Source organism: Tauraco erythrolophus, chromosome 9, assembly GCF_009769465.1.
Source record: "Tauraco erythrolophus isolate bTauEry1 chromosome 9, bTauEry1.pri, whole genome shotgun sequence".
NCBI lineage: Eukaryota > Metazoa > Chordata > Aves > Musophagiformes > Musophagidae > Tauraco > Tauraco erythrolophus.
The window spans coordinates 14,854,060-14,876,894 of record NC_141473.1 but is presented as its reverse complement, the minus strand read 5'-3'; the positions used below and the strand labels follow the sequence as shown (position 1 = coordinate 14,876,894).

Sequence of the window (22,835 nt, the reverse complement as noted above, 5' to 3'; positions counted from 1 at the left end):
TTCACTTCTTTGGGACCCAGTGGCATTGCAGCATGGCAGATGGGCTGCCAAACACACGGTAAAAATAGGGTGTTTGGCTTGGGGTTTTTTTTTTTGGTGGTTGCAGTGGGGATGATGTTTAAATGCCTAAAAAGCTAGGTCAGCTCTATCTGACATCAGTGCGACGTGGGTGTTTAAAGCTCCCGTCCCAGGAAATGTGGTTGTAGAGGATCTCAGCTTTCAGTTTTAAGTGAGCATTTTTTCTTAGCGTTGCAGGTGGAAGCTTGAACCGTGTCCATCTAGTTCACTGCATCACTGCATAAATGTAAAAGGCAAGAAAAAAAAAATGTTGAATTTCTAACCTTTTACGTTTTAGTTGTAACTGCTCAGGGTTTTCAGTGTTACCAACCGTTTGGTGATTTAAACCAACAAAATGCAAGACAGCCTCCTCGAGGCTGTTATTTCCTAGAAGTGTCTATCTTTAATCTGAAAGGGCTGGGACTACGGCTGGGAAGTTTCTAGCAAGGGGTGAAGGATGTAAACACTTCCACGTGGTGCGTAAAATGCAAACATGCTGGTTTTGGAGTCTGAAAGTGAAAGTTGCGATAAACAAAAATGAAACTGGCTCTTATTGAAATACATCAAAGTGTCCACGATCTGTGAAGGGACAGTGTTCCTTTAAAGATTGTTGGAGTATTTCTCCAAGATAAATGGATGCAACAAACCAATTTGTTCCTTAGATAAAGATTAGGAGGTTCTACATGCGCTGGGGGTGAAGATAGATAGGTCTGCTGTGGCTGATTAATCATGGTGATTTAAATATAATTCTGCTGATACTGGCATTAGTGAAGCAATAAAAGTTGTGGATTAGGGGTCCTGTTTTGGAGACCTTTATTGTGCTTGGGACAGCTCAAAGGCATCATTCCTCCCTCACTTATTATCCTTTTAAGTATTTGGATATTTGCACTTAACACTTCCCCCCCCACACTCCCCCCCCCCCCCGTTCAGCAAAACAAAATTTGTGGTGGAAGGAATGTCCAGGCTTGATTTACTTCCTCAGTTGTCTGTTGTAAGGCAGCTTTACAGAAATTGAGCCCCTGTTGTGCTGGCAGGGGCTGGCACCCGAGGCTCCAGTAACTCGCAGCAATCAAAGTCGGTTTCATCTTTACCGATCCTACGTGCTTTTGTTAAATTGAATCCACCAAAGGCATGGCAATTGCTCAGATGGTGGATTTTTGCTTTTACGTTCCAAAGGAATAATAAGTGTAGTGTTTAGGAAGATGGGAGAAGGACCAGAGGCTTTGGGGTGGGCATCAGTCCTGAGCTGTCCTGGTGATTCAGGATTCCCCCGTGGTTCTGCCTGTCCTTGCTGCGATCTCATCACTAGATCTGAAAGAATCTAGTGATTTTTTTTTTTTTTTTTTTTTTATTTAAGACAAATATTAATTGGGAACTAAGGGACAGCTGGCAAACCAGGAATTGTAGTAAACTCTATGGCAAGATTTGGCATTCCAGCCTAATATTTTCAGTAGCAATTTTAACCTACTACCACTTGAGACTCTTATCTGACAGAGATGCTTATCTTCTTTGGTAGCTTTGTATTTGCATTTTCATGAGCTATTGCTGATGGGCTTGGCTAACCAACACTAGTGATAGTCTGATATGTGAGTTAGAGTAAAAGCCAAGTGGTAACTCATAAATAATGGGTATCAAATACAATTTTTCCCATTGGTTGTTTCTAACATACTTAAGATACAGACAATCACTGCCATTCTGTTTCTCTCGGTGCTTAACGAATATGTATTGTTCAAATACTGATTGTGAGCTACTCAAAATACATATTTTTAATAGGTTTTTCTGAAGATTGTGTCACTTGCTTAAATCCATCCTGCTTTGTTATGGGTGCGGCTGGATACTGAAAGCGAGGGACTGCTGCCTGTGAGTAATGAGATTAATGAAATAACTAGGTCAGGTTAGTGTGTGGGGTTTTTATTAAATAGATACTTATTACCAAAGTCCTTTATGAGAGCCATGAAACCAGAAGGTCTGGAGTGGTCGCAGGTTGAGCCTGAGTCCTGTTAAATCCAATAGCATCTTGCCCTCCAGCGGATGCCAGCTTGGCAGTCGTCTTTCAGCCTGCTGCTGGGCTTTTCACTGTGTCCCACTGTTTGTACGCCTGTTATTCAGTTCTTTACTCAGCCCTGTCATTCTGTTATTAATCCCCATCTCTTCCAATTCAAACAGTAATTTGCTATGTAGTGCCTTGACAAATGCTGTGCTGAAGTTTGGAGAGGAGATTAGAGTAGGTCTAAAGAACTGGCTATCCTAGAAGAGAGGAGTGGCATGTAACTGGCTGCCAGTAAATGCAAGTCACTTTTCAAAGTGTTTTCCAGGGCATCTGGGTGTTACCAAGGTTAGGATGAATAGATACCCTGGCAGGCTGAATGACACATAGAGGCCATATAAATGCAAGGTGCTCATATTTAGGGTAATGGAGGCTGGATTTCTGTGGAAAGAGGAGACAGAGCAAAAAGCTAAAGTGGTTATTAGATCTCTATGATATCAGCCACTGCTGGTTTTGGTTACCTGGTTAATGCCAGCTAAGGAGTCATCTTTTGCAGATGGTTCACTGCCAACTATGCACTTTTGAGCGTGGGCTGTAGTGTTTGTTGCTGCAGTTGCACATACCGATTTTTCAGCTTAGAAGATAGCCACACTGGTCTGGAATTTGCTCATCTTCCTCTTTCTCCTTTATGACATAGCAACAATGTTCCCAGGTTAGCTGCTGACTTTTCAGAGTAGAAAAGTGCAAAGTGCCTTGATCCTTTTGTTGTAATGATGCTCCACTGTCAATCAGTTCTCGTTTCTCTCCATTTCCTACACTGGCTTCAGACACAATAAATCCCAACAGATTTACAGGTATTAAACCCAACCGTTTAATACTGCAGACCTTTACAAAAGTAGGATAAGGAGATCTGACTCCATCCTTTCTTGTCACGAAGGCAATACAGACCTCCTTAAATGCCTCCGGTCTTGATCAGCCCCAGATTTTGACCTTTAATTTGTCACGTAGACCTCCAGCAAAGGTCCAATACTAAACTGGAAGGTGGAGAAAATAATTGGCTCTTTTCCTTGGCACTGACGTTAACGTTTTCTGTAGCTTCAGATGTGACAACATACAGCACTGCCTTGAGTTCTCTTATACCTACCACTGCTGGATATTTTAAGGATTATTTGTAAAAGCACTGGACAGCAGAAGTGTGCTACTGGCAGAGTTGCCAGCATGGCTGTGGGTTTATCACAAATGCCGAATACCAACAAGAAAATAAATAAAAAGACCATCTTATTTTTATTCAAACAAAGTTGCTTCATAAAGTTCATGACAAGTGAAAACTATTCCAAAATGCCACATCTAGAATACGAAGAGACTCTCCAAATGCCCTAAGATGAGGTTTTCCCAACTCAACAGGTTTCTTGAGAAAGAACCTGCACCAGATTTAACAAATGGCCTCTGTTGGACCGCATGGGGAAAGAACACACACTCCAGGACTGCAGAGCCTTATCCTGAAAGTTTCTGGCTCTGGAGCATGTGGCAGGGATCCAGTGAGTCCAGTTTCTCAGACCTGCATCAGCTCTTAAGATGATGCCAAGAAGGCAGTGATGCACATGCAGCCTAGAGTACGTGCTGCTTTACAGGACAAAGCTAGTCCCTTGAAGTTAGCTAGAAATCTCCAAGGCTTTGCAGGTGGGAGATAACGGATGACATGTTCAGGCTTCTTGGTTGCAAAACAGGAATATTCTGCTCTAATGAAGTTGAACTCTCTCTGAGAGCAGACCCATGTGGATGCTGCTTAGTAATCCTGTCTGGAGGCGTCTACAGTTAGCTGAACAAAGGCTGGCGGAGAGGGATGTGCTTGCTTGGACAACAAGAAAACAAGACTGTCCTTCAGCAGGGAAGCCTGTGCTGGAGTGTGATAGCCATTGTCTATCGGGGAAGAAAGGTGCTTTAGGAAAGAAACACTCCCCCTCCCTTGTTTTCATAAGACTACCTAAAAAAACCTCAAAACCCTCTTTGTAGTAGTTCAATAAAAACTCCACGCTGCTAATGATTAAAAATGATCGTTACAAGCACGACTTGAAATGGAAACTAGAAACAAAAGCAGATCAATAAAATGTGAGTGCTCCAGCTTTGCTTATATGAGATTTTTTCCCCCATATGTACTTTTCTTACCTATAAAACTACTCTTTCAGTCCTGTGCCTTGTCCATGCTTATTAGTGTGAAAGAGGAAATAGTGTACTTCCATAGCACAAGCACTTAAGATGTTGTTTCCAAGAGACATTTAGGATATAGGTAACTATATTGCTGGTATGTCTTAAGTAGTTACTGTTTGACAGCATATGACAAAAAGAATGAATGGAAGGAGGAAGTAGAAATAGTACAGCACTGAAGGTATGAAAAGTGCAGGCTGGGATTTAATTAGAAATTGAAGCCTGATTGAAGGGCTTGGCGGTAGGTGGAAGATTCCCAACAAAAAACATCACAGTCTCTGTTGTTGCCTGCGCTGATGGCAATGCGTAGCCTCTTCCTTGGCTTGCAAGACAGTGCAAGAAACTGTACAGTCACTCAGCTTTTCATGGAAATGAGTCGACTTAAGTGGGAGAGGAAGGGAGACTGAAACACTCAGTCCAAAGGAGACACCTGTAACATGTCCTAAAACAATACTCTCCTAATGCTGCAATCTTTGCCTAGTAGACTTTTTCCAAAGATTTGTTGCTTTTATGTTTTATCTCTTACCCTGTGCTGGGTTGAGTAATCTAATGTCGGAGGTAGCTGTGCTCTGAGCGGGGTTCAGGCCATGTGACCTGCTGGGATCCTTCCCAAACTAAATTATTCCTTGATTCTGTGAAACTGTTTGGAAACAAGGGTGACAGTTCTGGGTCTGACACGTGGCATGGAGTCTGACAGTTCCACGTTCCCAGAAACCCATTGATGGCTGGGCTGGCAGAGGGCTGCAGAAAGGCTCCAAGAGGAGCGGCGTTGACTATGAGGACCATGGCTGGTGGCCAGCACTGCAAGGGCTTTGAAACCTTGGACTTCCTGTGGGAAGCTGGGCACTAACTGTGAGACTATTCAAAGGTACAAGTGCTTATGCATTAGCAAGGAAGACCGTTTCTCTTGGTCAGTGTGTAAAGAAGCTCCAGACAGTAAGATTTGAGTTCTACTTCAGATGGGAAAGCAGGAAGTTGCTTGAGCCTTGATGTCGAAAGCAAACAGGAACAACCTGCAGAATACCAGCCGAGCTGCTGAGGGTCTTCTCTTCAACGTGGACACCCATCCCCTCATAGACCTGTTTGCCAGCTGGGCTAATAAGAAGCAACCCTGCACATAAGCATATGGCTTTGAGGAGAGGTTGTTTCAAATATAATAAGGTTGGCAAAAGGCAGTCAGAAAGTTCAGATAAAAGGGTAATGTGATGAAAGTCTCTGAAAACAGAACTGCTGCGAGTGCTTAAGTGGGAAGAATATAGTGATATTGAAGCTGTGACAGGTTGCTGCTGCCAAAGGACAATGATATGTTCCTTATTGCTAGTCTTTGAAGCAGACAACACTGAATGGAATGAAGTTTTGGGGAGTAAACACAAATGGTCAAGGACAGATCAGAGTTGTGATGCAGAGGAGTTCCTGAAATGACACTGTGGAACTCTGTTCTTTCATCAGCACCACATGATTCGTTTGCTGGTTCAACAGGTCACATTGATCTTCACATGTCACAACCGCAGACCTCAGCTGGTCTCTTTCTGGCTTGTGCATTATCAACAGAATTGCAGTTTTGCAATGGGATCTTAATTTCTCAATTCTGTTGATGTGAGAGCCAAAATCTATGCTATTCATCAGTTGCATTAACTCTACAAGGCCAACAAAAATGAGGAAAAGTGTAAATAAACTAATAAGAACAGATAGTAGTGGCATGCAGCATCTCAAGACAAGAATATAAAATGTTTGCTTTAGTGCTTTAGCTGCCTGCAGTAAAGCAGTTTTACTGGTCTGTCCAGCAAAATGTTTTTCTTTTCCTGGATACGGGAGGCAGGTGCCCCTCCAGCTTGTAGCCTCTGTGGATGATTTTAAGAGGAGGCCCGTTGATGCTTTTTAGAGCCTTTTGTGGAAATGATACCTGTGGAAGGAGGGGAGGTGGTATATCGTGTGCTGAGTCGTGTTTGCTGAACTGTGCCCTCACATGATCAAAACCCTTTCAAAAGCTGGTGTGACTTCTTAGGAGAAAAATGCAGCATGGGGTCTTTTCTGTTGAGAAACTTAAGTGGTAGGAGGCGGTTCTACTTTTAGAGTTATATTGCTGCTGTAATATGGATGCTCAGGTGGGGGACCACAGACCCAGTGTTGGGAGGTACGGCTCCGACTGGGGTGCTGCATGGTGGGGAAGTGCTGGTGCTCCCCCACCTCCCCAAACAGACTGAGTCTCCTTAAGAACTTAGCATGGGACTTTTCTTCGTCGAAACTGCTGCCGTACATCACTTGCTCAGTGAGGTGGTCCATAATATGAAATGGACTTTGTATTTTGTTCATATGGTGACTCCGTAGAGACTTGGGAGAAGTGTGACCGTGGTGCACTCACATTAAATAGAGGAACAGTGGAGTTCAGCAAGCGTTGGGATCCACCAATGTACATTCCTGTAGTCTGCTGGTTTCGTTTGCTGCTCTTCCTAACTGGTTGTGTTTTGTTGTGCTTTTTTTTTTTGGGGGGAGGGGGGGGGGGGGGGGCGCGGGGAGGAGGGTGTTGTGTGGGTTTTTGAAAGGTGGTACTTAGAAAATGAATTCTTTCAACACATCTTTCAGTATAAACCTCCCCACGTTTTCTTTGCTTTCCAATTTATTTTAAGTGAAAGAAAGTGAAAATTTTAGACCTCATTACAGATTTGTTTGTAACATCAATGTTTTTTATTAACATTTGTTTGTTTCTTAAGATACTGTGTAGTGTCTTCTAACTTCCAGGATGCCCCAAAGCCTATTAGAGAGTATACAAATTGCAAACTGTAAAATGCTCTGTTCTCCTGTGTTTTGTACTTTTTCCTACCCTTGTTTTCATACTAGCAGGAAAACATGGGCTTTTGTGAAGCATGCACCACGTGGGGGACTGAGACCTCACACCCTAGTCCTTTTGCATCTTAAGTGTCCTGAGGACCTGCTGGGTGATACAGTACAGCTGATTTGGCTCTGCTGCTGGACTACTTCGTTACTCCAGGAAGAAGTCTTACAGGAATGCTGATCTTGTATAAAGCATGTGGCTAATTATGAAGGAATCATTTTAGATTGGAATCTTGCAGGAACATATTGTAACTGTCATTTAGATCTAAATGAATCCAAGCAGCCTTTTTTCAAATCATAATGTTCCATTTAAGAATGCATTTCCTCCACTTGGCATTCAGCCCCAGTAATGCAGCGATATTGTGTAAAATGTGGAACAAATGACACCTCTTCATTAAGAGAATGCCTGGCTCCCAAAATGGGATACCTTCTAATGGAAAAGGAAAGGGATGATGAGAAGCCATCATCTAGATGACTAGATGCTAAAGCAATATAACTCATGAGTTTGGAGATACGGAGTTTTCTTCTGAACAGTTCTTTGTGGTTTTTGGTGATACTTAGCTGTATTTTAACTTCTTTATGTATTTTAGAGTTTCCCAAGACTGTAACTTGTGACTTTTCAAATGCTTGCAGATCACTGAGTAAAAGATTACGTTTACAGAAGATACTGACAAAGCATCTTAAAAGTGTGTTTGTTTAATTTTAGGACAAGGAAACCTGCATGGGTGTCAACAATCAAAGTTACATATGTGAAACGGGCCACTGTTGTGGACAATCCCAGTGTTGCAACTACTACTATGAACTCTGGTGTAAGTCCTTCCATTTTGTATGGCTTCCCTTCCTAATCTGCATGGCTCTCATACCGTACTACAGGTCTGGCTTGTGTCCTGTGGAGTTTTGTATTCAGCCCTTGTTATGCATTGCTATTGCATTTCACTGCAACGCAAACTGGAGTTGACCTGATACAGCAAGGGAAATAGGGTTGTTACAGTGGGCATTGCCTCCTTTTTGAGGAGCAATGGCTCATCTTGTCATGTCCCTGACTGGAGATTTGTTGTTTCGTCTTCTCACTCATTTGGGCAATACTGAGGGTACTCAGAATAACATTATGTGCAAGTGAGGAAACCACGCTTGACGGAGAAATGCCGATAGGCACAACACTAGAGTTTGACACAAACAGAGAAGTAATTCAGTATCTATCTTCTTAGTGTTTTAGTTCTTTGCAAGAACAACAGTTGAAATCTAATTTATCTTTTTAAAGCTGTCCTTTCAAGGAGTGTGTGCATTCTCCTCCGGACGCATTTGGAGCACAGCTCCTTGGGTGGAGAAGGTCTTGGGCAAAACTTGTGGGCTGACAGTGGCTGAACACTGTGGTCTGTGAGGAGTGTGCCCATTGCAACCCCCTCTTCTTTCCCAAAATCTGGGATTTAAAACTGCCTATGTTTCTAGTGAGTGGTTGAGTGAATATATCTGCTAAGTTCCTTTAAACAGCAGCAGGCAGGTCAAAGGAGGTCAGCAAAACTTTGATAAAGATATATGGAAAAAATGGGAAGTTGAAAGGATAGAAAAGTAAGAAATGATGAATTTTAAAGGCAAACTTACAGAGCTGTGCTGATCTGATGGTCTCATCCTTTCATGAGGAGGAGCACAAAGGGTTGAACGCTGATGTTGACATGCTGTTGTACTGCCAGGAGCCTAAGCTGGGAAAACATCTGTGCTCCCAGAATTTGGAAATGTGGAATTCTAAACATTGTACCCCCACAGTCGAGACTAAAGATATTTTCTTACCACACCCAATGGTATCTTGTAGCTTTTATGCAACTGTGCTATCTACATCTAGTTAATCCCTCTGCTGTGCCCACAGTTTCACTTTCTCAAAGTAGCGTGTGTGTGTGGAAATGTATTATGCATACAAAGAGTGTCACTTAACCTGGATCCAAGGACAGGAATAGCTGACATTTCATCCTTTAGTCTAGAAACATGCTTTTACTTTTTAAATGAACCAGTGAAGCATGGAGGACGTGGCTGTAAATTAAATAGGACTCTATTAGAGTCCTTCAAGATACACTGTGCGTCAGACTGTAGTGGCTGGCTGTGTTAATACTAAAGGCAGGATTTGAATATATTGCAGACCTTTCAGAGGAGGTTTATTTTCAGAAGGCTCCAAACAGTTCAAGAAATGAATCAAGACCTGGGGGAGCAGCTCCAGAAACCCTAGCAGGGTGAGAAACAGACATGAATGTGTGGCTGCCTTGAACTGCCTAGTTCAGATCATAGCAGTCAACAACACAGGCAGGAGAGGTGGCTGGAATTTGTTCGGGCTATATGGGATGCATGGACAAAGCAGAGTGGGGAAGGTCAGACCCGGGTTTGGATTTGTGTGGATGGGAATGTAGAGGAAGAGGCATGTATGCAAGGGCTTACAAACTCTTTGGCAAGCAGGATCTAAATTAAGCAGCAGCATGGAGTACAGCTGCACACTGGAGCTCGTTGCACAGTCACCATGTTTCTCCCATGGATTTCTTGAAAGAGATGCGAGTCTGAACAATAGTCTCCTACCGTTGTAATGGAATGGTTTTACTTTAACTGTCTTTTATGGCACAGACTTTTACACTTGGCAGTGCCTGGCTGCATCATAAAAGTTCTTGGAAGATAAAACCAATTTTGTTAGGAGGAAGCAGAATATTTCAGGCTTCTTTCTAGGGGGAAGCACACTGGTCACGCTGAGATCGTGGAATAAACATTAGTGGCACACACTGCTAGATGGTTCCTCTGGAGGAATGGGTTTCTGTGTTGAGATTCACATTTGTTGTGCGTTGCAGGGAACATCATCTGCCACACTGAGATGAGGGGAATAGTGCAAACATGAGACCTATTCTTCTAGACTTTCTGCAAATTCAGGCAAACATCCAACATTGATTTAAAATCTGTTAATATTTTCAAGGCTTACTTTGCCATTATGAGCATTAGCAAAAGGTTTCTGGGACTGGGAGGGGAGACACAGGGAGGCATGTCCTTTAAATTTAAGAAAATGCCTATTCTGGAGCTTGTGACCACAGCTGCAGAACTTACCTGCTCCTCCAGGAATTGTTGAATATCTTTGGTAGATACGTGTGGTGATGCACTCTTTTAAGACCTTCAAGGTACATGGCAGCTGTAGTATATATAAAAAGTCTAGAGCAGTGAATTGATGGTGTGGAGAGCAACAGCTCTACATGCTTTGGAATAGATTAGCTTTTAAAAGTTAATAATAACTTTTGGTTAATGAACAGTTAACTTTGCAGTACCTTTTAGGTATGGCTTCATGGTTGTTCTGTTTTGATTTTAACCAGTGTATGCATGTACTGAAGCAGGTTTTCAGAAGTTTCTGCTCTTCTTGGCCTTCTCAGACAACCAGTGCTATTGTGTGCCTGAAACAGACCTTCTTGCTAGTCCTGTTGAATTAAATCCTGGATTTATTTACCGCCACAGATTTGGGGAGAGAAGAAAGAGAGGAGGGTGGTATTTGAAATGGAAAAGAAAACTAGTTTGTCTTTGCTGGATGTGCCTTCTGAAATGTAATCCCGTCTTGTGGCCACTTGGAGTTTTTCCCATAAAAAGGATCCTTTTCTCTGTTTAAGAATTTGAAGGGAGTCTGTCTTTGAAAATGGCTGATCTCAACATTTCTAGACAGCAAGTAAAGTTGCAGTAGCTATAAACCAGTCCTTGAAGGAGGTGCAATAGGATGCAAAATCAAGGTATTATTTTGTTAAGGGGTGGAGTGGAGGAATGAAGAACATGATATGCCAAGCAGGTGGATAGCCTGTATTTAAAATTAGGAAACAGCCTGGTTCAGATTCCTCACCCATCTCTTAAAAAAAAAAAAAAAAGTGCCAATTTGCCAAATAATAGAACTATATCCAGGTTTTTATATATGGGCCTAATAGCTGTATAAAGGTCCAATTAGTTCTCAGCTCAAGCTTGGTAGCTGGTAACATGAGGGGAAAAAGTGCAGTATGTCTCTTACTTTTCTTGAAATAGAATCATAAAAGTAAAAGGGAGGAAGGGGCTTTACTTTTGCATTTCCTCACATAGGGAAAGATGTTTGCTTGGGTGGTGGTTGTTAGGCTAAAATATTGAACCAGCTTGATTTCTTCGTACTCCCCAGAGAGGTCACAGTCCCCAAGGGGGAGATTGTGGTCTTGGGAGAATGGCAGCAGCCACTGGATTTTGCTTGCTAATAGTTTTTATTCAGGTCTGTTATGATGTGATTGTGATTTGCTGGAGTTTTCCAATGTTGGCCTTCGTTCAGGCCTGTCAGGTGTCTTATTGCTTACACGTTCCAAAATACCGCTTTTCAAAGTACAGAAGAGAAGGTAATGGAGGAATGCAGTTCCAGCATTTTGCAAGTTAAGAATTAAAGCTCAGATGTTGTGGATTTTTCCAAGTTTAAATGTATGATGTGGACTGAAAACCAAATCCAGATCTCCTGACATCCATCCCTGTGTCTCTCCTTGCCTATTGAAGACCAGCATGAAGTTAGACGATGGCTAATGCAGACGAGGCTCTGAACACAGCAGGCAAAGCTGTAGAAAGTGTTTTGCATGGCGTGGTTGGAAAAATAGTACGCTTTGCTTCATGAATCATGGAGCATGGAAACAGGCAGCTGGCCACTGTGCATGCAGAGGATCTCAGCCATAGATCAAAGTGAGAGGACTTAGCTGGTCTTGGGTCATTTAGGTACTGTACAACAAACCAGCACTGGTGATGAGTGAGTATTCAGATGTCGGATGTGCCTATTTGGCTTCATTTTGGCTGCTTTAGGACTGATACTGAGCCACTCTGTTTCTGAAAGAAAAAAATGAAAAAAAGATCCCGACTGTTTGGGCCCTAGTGGAAGAGTTGTACAGGAAAAAATGTTCTGTGTCAGGCAGCACAGTTGATGTTTTTGCTGATTTTGAACGTTTTGCTCATCTCTGCACGCTTCCTCTTGGAATCTCTAGACAGCTCTTTTCCCCAAAAAGTGTGCTGCCAGAAAATTTTGGCAGGGATCCGGTTAGTTGCTAAAACTAAAGCAACTGCTGTACCACGTACATGTTTCAGGTCAGCTTTATAACAGGAATTCACTTCCAAGACTTTGCTGCAGTCTCCAAAGCCCTCAGTCAAACAATACATCTTCCGCATTTTCTTCCTCACTCCGTGTGATCTTATCCTGCAGTGTAACCACATCTTTTTTCAGAGGGGGATTTGTCCTTTTCCTTGCCTTTCACCCAGCCTCCCACACGGTTGTACTTGCTTTCTCTTTCCTAGGTGTATCAAACCTCACCTTTGGCTGCTGTTACCCTCAGCTGGTGCTTCAGTGATAACCCTGCCATGACAAAGCCTAGCCCAAAGTATAGGGCAAACAAAACATGTCACAACCATGCAGAAACTCTTGATAAATAGGGTCACTGAGGGAGTTGTTTCCTGATTTCCTTGTACTTTTTGAAGCTTCATCCAGACAGCAAAATCATCTTAAGCTTGTTTTGGTGCAGCTCAGTAAAATTCACAAATCCAAAGGTGGCAGCAAGCTGTCCTGCGTAGTTTGATTGTGCAGATCCAGACTTTTTCCCCATGTGGCCTGCTCTGTGTTAAACAGCAAGGAAAGGCCAGAGAGCTTGCTGATGCTGTTTCACCCCCTGCCTTCTGTACCTCCAACCCAGCTCCTCACCAAATATCCAGACCTGTTGGTGCAGACTGTTCTCCAGATCTCGTTGCCAGGTCTCAGCTGGTTTGTCCCCTCTGATCTCTGTTAGATGATTGTTCAACATGCATTTTACCAACATAGGTGTCCTTGGAGGGGTAAGTCAGCTGGAATTGATCGGACTTACAAACATGTCTTCTGGAGCACAGGAGCAATTGCTCTTCAAAGGCTTCCTCCGCCGGAGAGAGGCATAAAAACAGTGTCTGCAGATTTACTGCTTCAGGTTGGCTCTCATTGCAAGGTAAGCAAAGGATTTTTCTGAAACCTGTCTTCTTCCATTGTATCTCATGGCAGTGGGTGTACCATGTATACTGGACACTATTCTGAAAACTAGAAACCAGCTGAAGTTAATGTCCATTTCCTTTTGTCTGAGTTACCAGTCTGGGAGCAAGTAAGCAGGAGTTGGAGATGTTGTCTTCAGCTTTTTTCCTTTGCCATTGTACTCCGCAAATACAGTAACATTTTCCTGCAGTGTGGTCAGGCTGGGGCTGCAGTTCCGCTGATTTAAACTGGCATAAAACTGTCACTGAAAGTCACAATCTTTCTTTTGCTGCTATTACTTTTGGCAGACGAGTTTCAACCTGCTCTGATTCCCTCAAACTGGTTCAAATCACAGTTGCACACAACTTTGCGCTGGCACGAGAAGAGGTGGAGGAGGCAGCAGGAGGGATGGAAGAGACAGGCAGGAGAGGACCACATCATTCAGCAGCCTCTTTTTTTCCCTTCTTAAAATGTTCATAGGCCTACGGCCTGGATCCTTCATCTGCCATTCTTGAGCAGCAGCGTTGACTCCTACAGGCACAGGCTCGTGTCTGAAGTGGCAGGAGATGATGCAGTCTCTGTGCCAAGGACAGTATTAAACTCAAGTGCATCCGGGTTGTGCTACCAATTAAATCTCTCTCCTATTTTTGCTGATAGTGTTGGCCCTGTGAAAGACGAGTTTTTTTCCAGCCATGTCTGACTGTGAGGCCACCATTTGGTACATCACTTTTCAGTCAATGAAATTGTCCCACTTCTCCTTCTGTTCAGAACCAGCTCTCATGGAGCCAAAGCTATTACCCAGATGCTTGTCAGGCAGACACAGAAACACTTTGCAGTATGTTTTGGCTTGCTTTTAGGGGACTTCCTGCCAACAGACCAATGGCATTTGCCCAAGTTTGCTGTGAACTTGAGGGCAGATTTCTCTGTTCCTACCCTTGAAAGCTCCAGAAAACATTTTCCATTTTGCACAAGATAAAAGGAGCTTCTCTCAACGGGGGATGCTGGTGGCAACATCCCAGGCAGCAAACACAGCACAGTGTCAGACTGAACATCGCTCCTCCCTTTTTCATGAGGAGGGAATGCTCTGCTTTCTTAATTCTTAAATTATTTCATTCTTAATTATTCTTAAGTTTGGGCAAAACTATGGTCAGTTCCCAGAAAGGTTTTTTCTTGAAGCTTTAGGTCTGACATGTTCTTTCACAGCTGGTAGGAAATATCTCTGGTGCATGACCATGTGAAGGGGCTCCCTTTCCGAAGGATGCTGTAAACGTAGCAGCCTTCTCTCTCTTGGGTATTTCCTTTGCTTGTGAGAGATGACTTTCATGGGAGCCAATTCTGTTCCCAGGTCTTTATGCAGCTCCCATGCATAAGGAGCTTGGCCCTCGTGTGGGGCTTACAGCTCTGAGTCTGTCTGATGCTGGGTAAGAGGTTGGTACTTCTTTTTTATTTTTATGAAAGGTTGTGATGCTATGGCAGGGAAATCTCTTGGCAAAACTCAGCTCCTTGGCTGTGTCTGATTCACCCTTTGGTTGCATTGTTATCCACCCATTGGCATCATCGGTGAATTTGACAGAAAATATAGCAGTGCTTTGCAGGACTCAGCCTTTTGTGGACTGGAGAGCGTTTCAACTTCCAACCCTTCCAGAAACCAAGAGCAAGAGTGAAATTGCCTTCAAGTCCGATAGTCCCCTTGTGCATGTTTAGCTCCAAACTGGTGCATCGATTCTGTCAATGCTGTCCATCAGCAGTTGTTTTTCCAAAGACCCTGTTTGCTCTCTGTCTGTCATGTTGCCCTCAGATTTCTGTGAACTTTTGTTTCCCAGTGGTCACTGCCAGGTTGGCGGTTGGGAAATGCTCTCTCAAATCAGACATTTAACGGCAACCTTGGCTCAAGATGCCTGGTATCCCCCAACCTTTTCTCCTTTTCTAGTGACTGCAGCGATAGCTCAGCACAATGCAGCTGAAAACCAGCTTGTGTCCATTTGGGAAAGAGGCACATGTTGAAGAGCACAGGGAAGGCATTTGGGGATGGGGAATGCTTTTGGGGACAGAGAATACATGGTGTTTAGAGGCATTTTAATGCCAGACTTCTGTTGCCTTTGCACATCTTGCCCATTCTCAGCATGAGGCAGGACTGGTACTTGCTTTTGCCATGAATGAGGTGTTAGCGTGTACCACTCCTGTGCTGAGCCTCTGCGTTTCCTGCTTGTGTAATGTTGATTTTGGGTGAATTTGAAATTCCCCTCCTTCCCCTCAGGCCAGATGAGCCACTGGGTGTATGTGCCAGTGGTCTGCTCTGCTTACCTTCCTGCTGCTGGTCTGAAGCCAAGCATCACCAGGTGTACAAATGCACAGCTCAGCCCTGGACATCTTCCCTGTTCACTCCATACTTTTAGACATAATATTTACAATTGCACTTGGCCTTGTATGCATAGCTTTATTCCAAATAAATGACTGTACTATATATTTGCTAGGCTTTTACAGTTTTTCTGTTCTGCAGCCAAAATTGCAGCTGTGCCCAAACTTCTGGCTAGGGCATTTTGTAGAGTCTTTTATGGAGGCCCTGCACTCCCAGCACTGCGCTGGGCTTGTAACCAGAGCTGCACCCACTCTGTCTCTCAGCACTGGCACCCTTGTTCAAGCGACATCCAAGGAGCCCCTCGTGTGCCCCAGCACCTATGGGTGTCCCATCCTATTGCTTCCTGTGCGCTGGGGGAGCTGTCAGCCCTGCAGTGCAGATGTGCTGTTGCGTGACAAGGTGGGGGCAAAGCCATTAAAGAGGATGCCAGAAACCAGGCCAGCTGTGGTAGGCACACGCTGTTGACCTCCTGTGATCACCCAGGCAAGTCCTTGGGCTCATGCTGAGTCCGGGGTTGAGTAATTCCTAGAAACTCTAGGAATTGTCAGTGGTTAATGAAACCAAGCAATAACGTGGTATTAGTGGGTTCTTTTTTCTGGAAATTCCTGTGAAAAACAACAGATCTCATCCACTTGTGGTTGCGAGCATACATAGACCCTTTGCATGAGAATGGAGGTGGTGTTCCTGGCACCGTGGCCACATTGCAATCCAGTAAATTATGGTCTGTTTACTTCAAATGCCACCTGGGGTTTCAGTAGGATCCAGCATTAATTTATTATCCTAAACTGTTGTATGTTGTTACTGCCTGTTTACAAAGTTGCCGCACGTCTTCCCAAGAATGGCTGAGCTTACTTTGACCCCCACTCTGAGCTTGTGCATCGGTTTGTCTGCAAGGCACTTTGGGATTTCTTTGGAATGGGTAGAGAAGTTTTCTAAAGAAATACTTTTTTAATCTTCTGAATGCAGGCTTGGGTGGGAGCAGTTATTCCCTGCAGAAAAATTCGGCTGCTACAGCTGAGATTGCTTAACGGTGGCAGTTCTCCAGGACGTCTTAACTAACTAAGTGCTGCTTGCTACCATTGCATCTAGAGTCCTTGGGAAAGGACGTGATCAAATGTGTTAAAAAGCATCTGTTTTCATGACTGTAGCTAAAATCCCTGGATAGCTGGGTGTTTCCATTGTTTTTGAACGCATGATCTTCGTTCAAAAGAAAGTCTTCGAAAATAAGGAGTACTTGGAAGATGAACTGCAGGCCTGCTTCAGTGCATGGTGGCATGCTGTGCCCATGACCTGGTTTTGATGAGCTTGTTCTTGCTTCCTCAGCAAGCAAGAGCCAAGGGGCCTTCTCTTAGCAAAAAATAAAGTGTGTTGGTGGGAATCTTCAAACTGCAAGACAGTGGTTGCAAATGCCTGGCTTTGGAGGGAAGGGTGGAGCAGACCAATCCTTTTAGTTTATATAAAAAGGCTTTTTTAGAAGCAGGAGGGTGTTTGGAGGGCAGTGAATGCTTTCTCAGCTCACTTCGAAGGAAGTGCAGATGTCATCTCGAGTGCTTCGTCCTTTGTTTCTCTGGAGCAAAGATCAGAGTTTTCTCTCTGCCCTTCATGGTACAGCTGAGCAGACTGGCTAGAAAAACTGCCTAGGAAACTTGATTTCCAGCCAAGCAAAAAAATGGAGCATATAACACCTTTATTTGATAGCAGGCTTTGATAAGTTTGGGTATCAGGCAGAATCCAGTCCATTAGGGAAATAGGTTGTGCAAGGCAAGAGGGAGATTTCAGTTTGTTGTGCCAAAATACATGGAGAATTTGGGTTACGACATAGGTGAAAGTCCCGGCTCAAAATGCTGGGAGGCACGATACGGCATATCCAGTTCACCTACAAACAGCCCTGTGCAGGGCTCTGAGATGGGTGATATGGGTCGATTGCACTTTGTCTTGAGCCAGAGCAATACTGCTCTCATTCTTCAAATTCCTAAGCTGTTCACCTTTCCCCACCCAGCTGTTAGCAGAGAAAACATCGCTAACTCAGCAGGGGATGCTGAAAACATCAAAGTGTTGTAAGTCAGGACTAGAGGCTTTTACTGGGGAGGAAAAAATAGTTTGATCTCACAGGGCAGAATGACCGTGCTGAAAATGGGCTGTAGCACTAGGAGTCTTCATTTTGTCTGTTTGGAAATAATGAAGAGTAGCAGAGGTTTTACCGAAAGAAAACCCATGTTGTGATCTCTGCGGAGCAGTGGTTGCCAGGCCTGCATGTTTCCAAAGGGGGAGCTCTCCTGGAATCCTCAGCTGTAAAAACTGAGTTTAGAAAAAATAGATATTACTGACACCTTTGAGGCAGGTAGAGCTGTGGGCTGAAGTTGCAGGAGACACAAACCTGATCCGGAGTGAATGTTCTAGCTCTTTGAAGTGTGTCTCGGAAACATTTTTCTAGTGCATGCAAGCGTGAAGGTGGATTTGCGGAAAGGGGAGTTATTCCACATGTTGGAGGGAGTGGAGAAAATTCAGGAAGTGCTGTTTTCAAGTTCCTTTTTAAGGAACAATGTACGTACAGCATGACAGTGCACAGAAACCAGCCCTGACCACAAACAGAGCAGAAGTTAGGTTTCTTGAGGATTCAGAGTTGGAGCTAGTTTAATTTCATTTTGAATAATTTAAGACATTGAATACAAAAATAAGTTATAAAAACATTTTGAGACATTTATGTAAAAAGAGTATGTTTTTGTTAAGTATAACAATGAAGGATTTGGGCTGGAAATTAAACAACAGTGCAAACAAAAGCAAAACATAGTGCTTGGGGTTTTTCTCTTCTTCTGTGGTCAATCTTCAGAGTGTCTTTTGTGTCTTGATTGGTATTTTCAAACCAAAGTGGCTGTGGGAGACAAGTTCAATGCTATTCACAGCTCTGCTCGTGTTTTTGGCTAGAAATTATATCCAAGGGATGGGAAGGATGGTGAGAGGGAGCTTAGCCCTGTCTCCATAGTTTGTTCTCCTCTAGAATCGTGCCTCTTGAACATGCTCCTCATTGTACCCAAGTGTGTTCAGAGTTACCCGATTCTGTCAAGGTTCCCAGAGTAGCAGTCACCCACGCAGGCAGGTCCATGTCGAAGCCTCCTGGCACACTGCGTATTTCTGCCTGTAGAGCAGCTTGGGGTTCAGATCCAGGCTTTCCGATCGTCTTCTCCGTGGCCTTTGTGGGTTTCCTGGGGTCAGATGTGGCTTTCGCTCTGTGGTTAATGCTTACTCACCCCCACTGCAGGGTTTTGGCTGGTGTGGACCATCATCATCATCCTCAGCTGCTGTTGTGTTTGCCATCACCGACGCACCAAACATCGTCTCCAGGCCCAGCAGCGGCAACACGAGATCAACCTGATCGCTTACCGGGAAGCCCATAACTATTCAGCCCTGCCGTTTTATTTCCGTATGTACCTCACGCCATTTTTCCTGGAGGTCTTGGGGAGCGGGGCAACAGTGAGTTTCCTGTGTTGGGTGGAAGTGGGGAGCAGTGGTTGGGCTCGGCAAGAGCCACTGGGCAGCTCTGCTGCCTAACCTTGACTTGTAGAGAGGAGCTGACATGTTCCAGCTGCTCGGGTGCATTTGAGCCTCTTTGAATCTGGAGTTGAACCACACCAGCTACAGCACCTTCACACCCACCCTTGATTTGGCTCTGAGGGTGCAGTGATTCTTTGGGTGTTTTTCTGAGAAGGTTCTTAAAATATCTCGTTCAGGACTTTATGGATGCTCCTCCTTTCCAGCCTGCGCTTGCTGCTGGTGGGACTGAGATGTGGGAAGTGGCTTCACGAAATTCGGTCACACAGGCTGGGTGGAAGTGGTGCCTCGGCAGGGACCATGCTGGCTCTCCCCCTGTACTGCGGTTCCCAGATGACGCTGCTGGTGAGCAGCACTAGGAGTTTGCACAGAGGAGCTGTTGCCCACAGCTCCGGGAAAGTATAATCACTTTGTTCTCTCCTTCGTGCCCTGCTACACTGTGCTAGAACAGCAAGTCACAGCCTTTTGATTGGAGGTGCCACAACTGAATCTCCTGTAATGGACTGTTGAATTACATGTATGAACTTGCTGTTCTTGTTAAACTTTTGCAGCCACCTCAGAAATAATCCCCAGCCCCAGGGATACGCAATTGCACTTGGAAAACTGCTGGGCTGTCTTTAAATGCTTCCGTTATTTACATCCCTTCTGTCTATATAGACTATTTTGTTGCCTCTGAAGAAATAAACGAAATCTTTCGTAGATTTCAGGGGGTGTAAATACGATGAACCAAACCCTCTTGCCAGTACTGCCCATTTATTCTGACTGCACCAGAAAAACTGAATCCAGCCAGTTTCACTAAAACAACAACTAAAAGCCAGGATCCCAAGTTCCTTGTAACTGCTCATGTCTCTTCCTGTTTGCACAAAGCTTTGTGAGAAGAGATCTTTCCTCTTCAAAGTGGAAACTCGGCTGAGAAGCCAGTGTTGGAGAGGGCTGGCGAGTTATCTCCCAGGCTGTTCCCTCCAGCCAACACAGGCCATCCCTTGGTGTGGCTTGTGGGGCTGTATTAGGGTACAGGGTGGTGGTGGGGGGTTCGCCTGGTAGCCCTAAGCATAGACTTGAGAGCAGGGAGATCAGGCTGCTGTGCCCAGCTGGGTCCGTCGCCTACTGCGATGGTGCCCTCCTGTGCCACAATTGCTGCTTCTCTAAAGCACGACGTGTCTCGTTTGGGCCAAGTTTTGGCACCCCTTCTAAAACCTGTTGAGCTGTTCAGTGGGAAGGTGCTGGTACATGACAAATGACATACCGACCTGTGTTAGCGACTCATTTCCTGAGGTAAGCTGTTCATGAAATAACTTCTCCTCCTTGCCTCCCACTTTCAGGGTTTTTGCCAAATTATTTACTACCTCCCTATGAGGAAGTGGTGAATCGACCGCCGACCCCCCCACCGCCATATAGTGCCTTACATCAGCAGTGCGTCCCAGCAGGCAGCAGTAGCACAATCCCAGACACACCAAGAAACATGCAGCCAGCGCAGAGCAGCTCGGCAGCACCCAGTGGCAATAACAGCAGTACTGACAGCGCCGGGTCCCCCGGCCTTGGGGACCCTGAACCCTCCACCACCACACTGGTCGAGCGAGCCGTTGCCAAAATGCAAAGCGTCGAGCCCGGCGGTACCAGCACAGGAGCTGAGCTAGTGGAAAGGAGGGCCAGTCCCGATAAGGATACGGAGTGCAAGGAGGAACTGCTAAAAGGTTACAGCTCTGAGAGCTTAGAGCAGAGCAGCGCCATTCCCGACGTGAAGGACAAGACGCCGGGCAGGCAACGCCGTTTCACCGGTGACTCGGGCATCGAAGTCTGCGTATGCAACCGGGGCCATCATGACGATGACCTCAAGGAGTTCGACGGGCTCATTGATGATGCTCTGGACGGGCCTCTGGACTTCTGCGACAGCTGCAGTGGCCACCCCCACAGGGACGAGGAGGAAGGGCTTTTTAATGCCATGGAAGAGCAGCACCCTGAACACAGCCACCACCACCTGCCCCGGCAGCCGGTGTGTGTGCTCTTGAACACAATAAATGAGCAGGACTCTCCAAACTCTCGTACCAATAACTCCCCCAGCTAAGGTGGCAAAGCAGAAGGGAGAATCAGGGGAAAATAACAAAGAAATGAAAGTGGAATAAGAGGATTAAAACTTTAACAGGAGGAAAGGTGATACAACCTTTTTTTTTTGTTTATTTTTCTTTCTTCCCCTCCAGTATAATTTGGGGACTAGACCCTGAAGGCCCGGCTTGTGGGGACAGGTTGTTCTGGGTTTTGTTAATCATGTCCATCCTGCTTCACGGGGCAGGGACTGATGTTTCTCACTGAGACCGTCTAACAAATGGAACTTTCTCAATGGTGATTTTGGTGATGGTTATTACGAGTTTGTTGGTTTTATTTTTCCAAAACACTGCTTTATCTTGCAATCAGTAAAGCTCAGCAAATCTCACCCTGGGAGGATACGAAATCACTGTAAAGCTTCAACCTCCAGGTGTCTTCCCAGAAGCAAGCAGCTTCTGACAGTGCCGGCAGTCAGTAGCCCAAGAGTTCGGGTTTGATATAGTGCTCTTGAGGCATTGGGGATTTCTTTACATTTTTGCCTTTTTTTTTTTTTTTTGTGTGTGTTAAGTTTTCCTAAAGCTGATGAATGCCTGAACACATCAGCTGTATAATCTCTGGTGCTTCAGTGTTTAAGACAGCGGGTAGGAAATTTCCCACTTGAAGCTGGTGACTGAAGGACCACTTTCTTCCAGAAGGAGTGTTAGTCTACCGTAAGCAGTTTGAAAAGAAAGGGTTTGCAGAAATTTGCCTTTATATGTCATTTTTAAAGATGAGTGTATTCCTTCAATGCCTCCAAGAGCACAGTTAGAAGTAGAATCCAGGCAGCTGGGCTGCCTTCCAAGTACTGTGGTCTCCGAATGACCTTTTCCCAGTGTGCTGCAAAAGGGCTTGGCTTTATTGTTTTCCCCCTTTTTTTGCACCCTGAGAGCAGCACACTTGAGTTAAGATGACAAAAAAAGAACAGGGCTCTCTTTGGCCAGCGTGCCTTCAAGCTTCAGTGATGCATGTTGAACAAATGGAGACGAGAGCTCCGTCCATTGCGAAGGGATGACTTACCATGTAGATGTGGAAGACCTGTGCAGTATTTTTTTTTTTTTGGATCCAAAATTTTGGTGCGATTCTAATGTTGACCACTTAAAAGAAATGAATGTCTGTTTTCTTTTTCTCTTTTTTTTTTTTTATGGTGGCAACTGGCTACTGTATAATGTCTGTGAGCGTGTGTGTGTGTGACTGCAATCCATGCATGCGAGTCCTACTGGTAATATGAAAACCTGCTGTAAGACTGCAAGAAAATTTACTGTAGCTTTGCTTTAATAAACGGTAGAGATTTTGTTAGTAACAACCCGAAGGAAAAAAAAAACAACCCACAACAAAAAAAAACGAAGAGCTGAAACTAACATTCCCTGCAGTGCTCATGTGGAAGAGAGCACAGTTCAGATTATTTGTCTTGTTCTCGGGTTTTATCCTTGTCCCTTTTATAATTATGGTCATCCAGATCATTACTGTTATGGGGAAAAAAAAAGAATTGAAAACTGAACTCAGACATATTCAATTTTGATTGATTGAAAACCAAAATTAGTTTTAAATAAGGTGGAAACCAAAATATAATGCCTTTTCTGATAACTTGCCCATGTGTATGTGTATCATTTTGTGAGTTAAGAACAAGATTTGGTTTTAGTTTATGGATTGGTTTTGGTTTTTTAACTGGAGGTATGTGGCACTATGCTGGATACAGATGACAGCAAGACAAATGGTGCTTCTTTCAGTATTTCACCCACACGTTTGAGGAGAGTGCTTTTAACTTAGAAGGTTTAGGAAAA

The 22,835-nt window shown here is 44.4% G+C and overlaps 1 protein-coding gene across 9 annotated transcripts in view; it reads left to right on the top strand.

Annotated features, from left to right (window-relative positions):
- Nucleotides 1-22,642, top strand: part of WBP1L (WW domain binding protein 1 like) — a 61,212-nt gene extending 38,570 nt beyond the window's left edge. For 7 of the 9 annotated variants that reach the window (XM_086616367.1, XM_086616366.1, XM_086616371.1 and 4 more), the window contains 3 exons: nucleotides 7,788-7,890; nucleotides 18,683-18,844; nucleotides 20,295-22,642. In XM_086616367.1, the coding sequence (XP_086472493.1) occupies nucleotides 7,788-7,890; nucleotides 18,683-18,844; nucleotides 20,295-21,037 (1,008 nt within the window). In that variant the 3' untranslated portion in view covers nucleotides 21,038-22,642. Of the gene's footprint in view, nucleotides 1-1,830; nucleotides 1,918-7,787; nucleotides 7,891-18,682; nucleotides 18,845-20,294 lie in introns of all 9 variants that reach the window. The other 2 variants (XM_086616369.1, XM_086616370.1) reach the window with 1 other exon arrangement.
- The last annotated feature ends 193 nt before the right edge of the window (nucleotides 22,643-22,835 follow it).